Here is a 7,777-nt window from a genome sequence, read left to right as displayed (position 1 = left end):
CCCCTTGACCATGGCCACAAAGGATGCAGCTTTCTCAAGGTCATGGAGAAAGTCAGTAACAGCATCCCGTCTAGAATTCTGGTCTTCCGAGGACCCACGTCCTGGACCTTCCGCTATTCATTCAGTTGCATCCTGTGAGTCGGCACCTCATTGGTTACTGGACTCCTTCACTGTTGCTGCACAAGGGGGTTAGGACCCTGACACGCTAAACTCTAATTCCTGGAATCGTTACCGTGTGATCATGACATCACAGAGGAGGCCACCAGACAGTTCTGTCTCAAGATGTTTCTAATCAAGACAAAGGATGATCTTGAGGAAGGCACAGGGAAGTTATCTTGTACAACTGAGATCCAGGCGGTGTTTATTCTTTCCTCCACTGTAATCTTCTTCTGTGGATTCCTCGTCTTATTCATATCCAGGTTCATCAGGAGGAGTTTTAACAAATGGAAAAAGAGCAAGGGAATTTTCCTGGTCAGTTCCCCTGTTACAAAGATCAGAGACAGGTTTGGCTTGTGTTTGTGTTTAGAAGACCACAAAGGCATCACCCAGTTTTCCTGGGCTAAGAGCTGTGGTGGAGTTACTTAGAAATGTGTCCACCCTGCTCGGGGGCAGGACGCCAGGCCGTCATTCCAAAGGGCACAGCTACACGGCCAGGCCTCCTCTCCCACCTCTGGGAGAAGCAATGTGGGTGATGCTGAATGTTAGCTCTGGAAATAGAGGTCACTGATTTGAAAAAACATCTACTAAGACTGAGTTTCTGGTGGCTCAGAAGGTAAAGAATCTGACTTCAATGCTGGAGAACTGGGTTCGATCCCTGGGTTGGGAAGATTCCCCTGGAGGAAGGAATGGCTACTCACTCCAGTATTCTGGCTTGGAGAATTTCACAGACAGAGGAGCCTGGGGGGCTACAGGTCATGGGGTCACAAAAAGTCAGACACGACCGAGCAACTAAGCACGTACAGCACTCTGTCTATGCTCCTATTTCGAATTTTAAAATGACAGTCGTGTTAGGTACCACGAGGGAGGCAGAAGAGACACCAGGGTCAACCTCACTTTTCCGGATCGTTCGTGCAAGAGGTTCAGGTGCTCAGAAGTGTACACTGCCTTTTATACATGTTAAAACAACTCAGGAAGCTGTACACACGCACCCACAGAAACCCATGCACACGTTGCACGTGTCATCCAGCCGCAAATGCAGAGACACTTTTTCATGCCCAAACAAGCTTTGCAAGGGTGGGGGCTGTTGAATAACCACTGGAAAATGATAATGGTAAAGAGCCATGGTATCTTATCCAGGGAAAACTCTGCTTAAGAGACTGTTGCTGTTCTTCTTCAGTCACTAAGCCTTGTCCAACTCCTTGCAACCCCATGGAGCCCGCTAGGCTCCTCTGTTCATAGGGATTTTTCAAGCAAGTATACCAGGTTAGGTTGCCATTTCCTTCTCCGGTAATCCTCCCAAACCAGGGATCAAACCCTTGTCTCCTGCATTGGCAGGCGGATTCTTTGCCACGGAGCCATCAGGGAAGCTGGCTTACAGGAATAGAAACACTCAAATGCTACATAATGGCTATTCCAGTACCAGTGGTTGAATGCTCTGTTATTTTTCCCCAGCTTCATTTCTCTCATTTCCAAAACAAAACACATTTCAACTGTGTTTTGCAATTAATCCTGAACAGTTCCTTGAAGCACTGACTCTTGATGCTAAACACTAACATAAAAGAATTTATAACTAGGTAATTTTTTCAGGGCATTGGCAATGTCATTACATGAAATTCAGGTGTCTGCATTTGAGAAGTGTCCAATATGGAAGTCTATAGTTTTTTTTTGTTTGTTTGTTTGTTTGTTTGTTTTTTGCTAAATGAGCTTGCTGTGTGCTCAGTCATGTTCGACTCTTGGTGACCTTATGGACTTGCAGTCTACCCAGACTCCTCTGTCCATGGGTTTTCCTGGCAAGAATACTGGGGTGGGTTGCCATTTCCTCCTCAAGGGGATCTTCCCCATCCAGAGATTGAACCTGAGTTTTGCCCGTCTCCTGCATTGCGGGCAGATTCTTTACCACTGAGTTCCCAGGGAAGCCCCAATGCTATTACTAATTATTTCTAGATTAAAGACAACAAGCAGTGGCATTACAACTGAAAAAAGAATCCTGGGGTTCTGACTGCTTAGTGATACTACTGGGATGCACAAACGGGTAGTGGATATAGTGAACCTGCCTTCTATCTTTAGTTTTTTTTTTAGTGCACAACTGAATTGGTAGAATTATTTAGTCTCCTTAGATTTCTGCTTCCAGAAGTGTATCTTCTCCCCCGTTATGTTCATTTTTCTGTGGTTTACAAAAATTTGAGAACCCATTTGTCCACAAACATTTGCTGTATTTTTCATGTCTTTCTTTGGATATAATCTATGTCTGCCTTCCAGTCCAGAGGTACCTTTCACTTCAGATAGGAAGAAGATGCAAAATGTTAATCAGTGGGGTCTTAGCAACCGACAGACTGTGTGGTTCTTTTAAATCCTGAGGAGAGAGTTTGATAACAATTGAATGACTTCTTAATAATTTGTTAGATCTAATTGAATTGAGAGTGTTGTATTTTCCTCTAAGCCTTTGGGAATGTTGGCCTAATGCAAAAATGCTACAAAGCTAGGTACTGTGGAAAGTTGTTTTAAAAAAAAGTTATTTGGAGAGTCATAATTTTCTCCTTAAATGTGCATTTTAAAAGATTTACTACATTCATAAGTACGATTTTATTATATCTTAGGGCCAATTTGTTTTCCCACAGAAGGCACCTCGATTTTATAATGGAATTCAAATGAGTGTTCCATATTCATGCCATTGAATATCTTAAAAAAAAAAATTGATGCCCAGATAACTTCCCAGGAATGCACAGGATGAGTCATAGGTATTAGAGGCAATCGTTGATGGAGATATGAACTCTATCAAATAGTCATTTAATGAGACTTCTTACCATTCATAAAATATAGATAGAGGAATTATATCATTTCAAGAGCCTGGCTCCACATGAAATGAGCTTTTCTAAAAGTCAGAGGTCTTAGTCTACATGGTGAGATCAATGCCCATTCACTTGTGTCTTTTTTTGGACTAGCTCAAGACTAACAGACCCAGAGGCGAATTCAGCCTCCAGCCTGTTTTCATTGCCTGCCCACGAGTATGTCATTTAATTTTGCTGTACCTCAGTTTCCTTCAGTATAAAATGGATTCAATCAGACTTACTTTGTCTACCTCATAAGATTATTATAAATTTCAAATACAGTCATCCCTTGGTTTCAGCAACAGTTTGGTTGCAGGACATCCCCCCCCCCATACCCAAATCTGAGGGTGCTCAAGTCCCTTATATAAAAGGGCATAGTACTTGCATATTCTTTGTGCATGTCTCCAGTACACTTCAAATCATTTCCAGATGAGTTATAATAACAAATACAATGTAAATGCTGTGTAACTAGAGGCCAACACCCCGCAAATTCAAGCTTTGTCTTCTGGAACTTTCTGGAATTGTTTTTCCAACTATTTTCCATCTGATGTTGGTTGAATCCGCAGAGGTGGAACCCAAAGATTGTATAATAAGTAAAGGCATTTTATAAACATGAGGAAGGATCATAGTTTCAACAGGACAGGATACCAGATAAGGAATTAAAATCAACATAAAATGGCTAAACATTTCCCTCTTCTTTCTTGCTAAAAAACAAAACAAAACAAAACAGATACTTAACTACCCACCTAGAAATCCACTTGTAATCTTTGTCCTTTGTCCATGTATCTTGATGGAAAAGGATAAGACACTTATTCCCAGAGCAGAAAGAAGCTTGCTTCTCCCAACCCTGATCATTACGACAGAGTCGGTGTGAAGGGTGTGAGACAGACATGGCAAAGGCTGAAGGGTTCGGGAAGAAACTACTGCGGAAGAGCAGTAAAATGCAAACCAAGTCAGATTCATCCTGTGAAACATGGAAGAGGGGACTTAAGGTTCCTGGGGTGGGACAAGGTGGAGAAGTTCTGGCTGATGTCACAGCAGGAGACGCCATCAACCACACATGAAACCCATGACCTCCTCTGAGACCCACTCTCCATTTCTTTCTCTTGCTTCTAGGAATTTAATTCAGGTAACATGAGACGTAAGCATTCAAGAAGTCTCACCTTCCAGGGCCACTTTCGGGATCGTATAGAAATGCTGCTCTCGGCACAGACTTTCGTGGGACAGGTATTGGTGAGTACGTTCCCAGTGGCCACTTGCTGAAAGACTTTAGCCACGACTGTGATGCATGATCCACGCAAAGGCGTCTGCTGTTCCCTGGCAGCCTTTCCCAAAACATCACTACCTCCTAACAGCTGTCTCCCTGCGTCTACGGTCTCCAACTTACGATTCTGCTTGCTTTTTCCTTTGGAGTGAAGAGAATCACTTGGCATTGTATTTTCTATTTGTTGTCAGTCTATCCCCCAGAAGAAAAACTTGATTAGGGCAAACATTGTGTGCATTCTGTTAACCTTGTACGTAGATGGTTTGTTCTCTTTGTAGTGTAGATGGATGCCGGGCATATAGCTGACGCTCAAATAATGTTGGTTTGTAGTGGATTCTCTGCTCTGTAAGGGACAGGTATTTCCCCCTCCTTTGATGCTAATAGCTTCCTTCAGTGTTGACATATATACACTACCATATGTAACACATAGCTAGTGGGGAAGCTGCTGTCTAGCACAAAGGGTGCTCTGTGATGACCAGGAGGGTGGGATGGAGGGGTGACTTGGAGGGAGGCTGAAGAGGGAGGGGATGTATGTATGCTTATAGCTGATTAATGTTGTTGTGCAGCAGAAACCAACACAACATTGTATAGCTATTATCCTCCAATTAAAAATAAATTTTAAAAAGCTAGTCTTTTTTTGCCTCTATTTATCATTTACTTCCTGTTTTCATCCAGGTAAACTCTGATGCATTAAATTCAATCCAGGCATCATCTCATCAGGGAAATTTTACCTTATCTCCCTAGCTCTCTTGGTAAAGACTCTGCCTGCAGTGCAGGAGACCTGGGTTCAATTCCTGGGTCAGGAAAATCCCCTGGAAAAGGAAATGGCAACCCATTCCAGTATTCTTGCCTGGAAAATCCTATGGACAGAGGAGCTTGGTCAAGGCTACAGTCCAGGGGTCGCAAAGAGTCAGACACAACTAAGCGACTAAACCGCAACCACTGTATTAAGCTAAGAGTCCCCATCTCTAGGTTTCTATCATTTCTACTGTTCTTAAAATTATCTGTGCGTAAGCCTGTCTCCCCCCACTGCTCCATGGGCTCCTTGAGAGAAAAAGACCATGTTGCGGGGGGAACGTTTATACCCCATTGTCTGGAAATAGCAGACGCCCTGTAAATGAATATCACCCTGATCATCATTTCAGTAGTACTGTGTGATGTGAAACATTCAAAATCAGAATCTGTAATGTGAGGGTGTGCTGCCATCGCGTGGTAACACGGTGGAAGGAGCTGTGTGGGAACCAACCAACGACCACCGTCTTTTGTGATTCATACATCGTTCTTTTCTAGAAAACTCAATGTTACTTAATTCAGATCTAACTAGCTTTTAAAACTTAAAGTACACAAGTAAAATTGCGTCGATGAACTCTGCAGTGAATACTGAATCATCTGAGAATGTGCCTCCCTATTATTTTTTTTTTCCTCCTAGAGTTTTGGTCTCTTTTTTGAAATCCTTATCCCCAAGACCTGTTAGAGAAGGATTTTCTGGTTCTTTTTTAAACTTTTATCAGGGATTTGTTGGTTAGGCTCTCGCCAAGGGTTCAAATCATGTCAGATTACATGTGGACCATGTTGGGACTAAAGCAGTCAAGGTGATTGGCATGAGGCAAAAGAGAACTTAACACCTATATCATATAGAGAGTGGGTGGGAAGGAATAAGCGTTGAGTACATGCCAATATATATTAATTATTTAATGGTGGAAAAATTGTTCTTTTGATCTGACACAGTTTATGATTAAATAGTTGGAACAATAGAAAGCAGAATAGTCTGGCACTGAAAGACAGAATTGAGAGTCTCTGTGAGGGTTCCAAGCAAGTGTGTATGAAAGGATGGGGTGCGGGGGGGATGGCTCCTTCCTCCCACCCATCCTTCCTTTGTGATTTCCTTTCTTCCGTCTTTCCACAAATATTTGTTGTTTGCAACTACACGCAAAGCATATATTCTCGACATGGTGAAAAATGCAGGCAAGAGTCTTACACTGTGGGACTGAAATTCTCGTGGAGGTAGACGTGATAAATATGTACATAAACAGAAGGGATAAATACAGATGGTTATCAGTAAAAGAATGATGAGGGGTAGGTTTGAGAATGTTGGTGCTTTTGGAGTTAGACCACATTAGATGCAGTAATCTGAGAGGAAATCTCTGAAAAGGTAAGATTTGAGCTGAGACCTGAAGAATCAGAAGAATAAAGAGATTAAAGAGCGGAAGGAACAAGTTTCCTGTTTGAGAGAAGAGACTTGTGGAAGTAGGGGTTCAAATTACTGCAAAGGCCAAATGAGGTTCCTGTGTCAGAGGCCAGGAGGTAGGAGAACAGTGCGGTCTGAGTAGAGATGGGAGGGCCTGCAATGCTTAGGTTGCTCAAATGGGAGGATTTATTCTGATACAACAGGGAGTCATTGAGGAGTTTTTAAGAAGCATGGGTTGACACAGTCTAATTATGTTTAGAAATTCAAGAGGCACTAAAGTTTGAAAATAAAGGAATTGTCAAAGGCAAACTAGTTTTTTTCATGATATATGTGTGTGTGTGTCTGTGTTAATCGCTCAGTGGTGTCCAACTCTTTGCAATCCCATGGACTGTAACCAGCTAGGTTTCTCTGTCATATGTGAGAGTGTGCATGTGTGTCGGTTCAATTCAGTCGCTCCGTCGTGTCTGACTCTTTGGACATGGACTGTAGCATGCCAGGCTTCCCTGTCCACCACCAACTCCCAGAGCCTACTCAAACTCATGGCCATCAAGTCGGTGATGCCATCCAACCATCTCATCCTCTGGCATCCCCTTCTCCTCCCGCCTTCAATCTTTCCCAGCATCAGAGTCTTTTCAGATGAGTCAGTTCTTCACATCAGGTGGCCAGAGTACTGAATTTTCAGCTTCAGCATCAGTTCTTCCAATGAACATTCAGGACTGATTTCCTTTAGGATGGACTGGGTGGATCTCGTGGCAGTCCAAGGGACTCTCAAGAGTCTTCTCCAACACCACAGTTCAAAAGCATCAATTCTTCGGTGCTCAGCTTTCTTTATAGTCTAACTCTCACATCTATATGTGACTACTGGAAAAACCATAGCCTTGACTAGACGGACCTTTGCTGGCAAAGTAATGTTTCTGCTTTTTAATATGCTGTCTAGGTTGGTCATAGCTTATCTTCCAAGGAGCAAGCGTCTTTTAATTTCATGGCTGCAACCACCATCTGCAGTGAATTTGGAGCCCCCCAAAATAAAGATGTGAGAGTGTGTGTGTGTGTATAGTGTATAATTAATATCACAATTGATATCACTTTTACCCTTCTTAATTTCAATATCTTGTTTTCCTCCATTTATTTTAATTTCTTTTTCCCCCCTCCAGTCAGTTTTAATGAAAATAGTTCTATAGCCCATGCTACCCCAGCCATTCAGGGTGAGAATTTTCTAATAAACCTTTTCTGAAACAAAAAACTGCTTCATTTCACACTATCCAAAGGTGCCCAACCCTAAGTTTGGGGATGAGTTGACTGGATGGGCCCTGAGTTTATTGGGAGAAATCCTCAAAT

General features: G+C 42.5%; 1 protein-coding gene across 1 annotated transcript in view; it reads left to right on the top strand.

Moving 5' to 3' along the window:
• Nucleotides 283–7,777, top strand: part of KCNU1 (potassium calcium-activated channel subfamily U member 1) — a 143,480-nt gene continuing 135,985 nt past the window's right edge. Inside the window, exons 1-2 of the mRNA XM_005698822.2 lie at nucleotides 283–471; nucleotides 4,104–4,220. Coding sequence (XP_005698879.1) covers nucleotides 283–471; nucleotides 4,104–4,220 — 306 coding nt within the window. The remainder of the gene's footprint in view (nucleotides 472–4,103; nucleotides 4,221–7,777) is intronic.

The sequence above is a fragment of the Capra hircus genome, chromosome 27 (assembly GCF_001704415.2).
Source record: "Capra hircus breed San Clemente chromosome 27, ASM170441v1, whole genome shotgun sequence".
Taxonomy (NCBI): Eukaryota; Metazoa; Chordata; class Mammalia; order Artiodactyla; family Bovidae; genus Capra; species Capra hircus.
The sequence above is the reverse complement of the archived record's forward strand: the minus strand, read 5'-3'. Positions and strand labels throughout refer to the sequence as shown.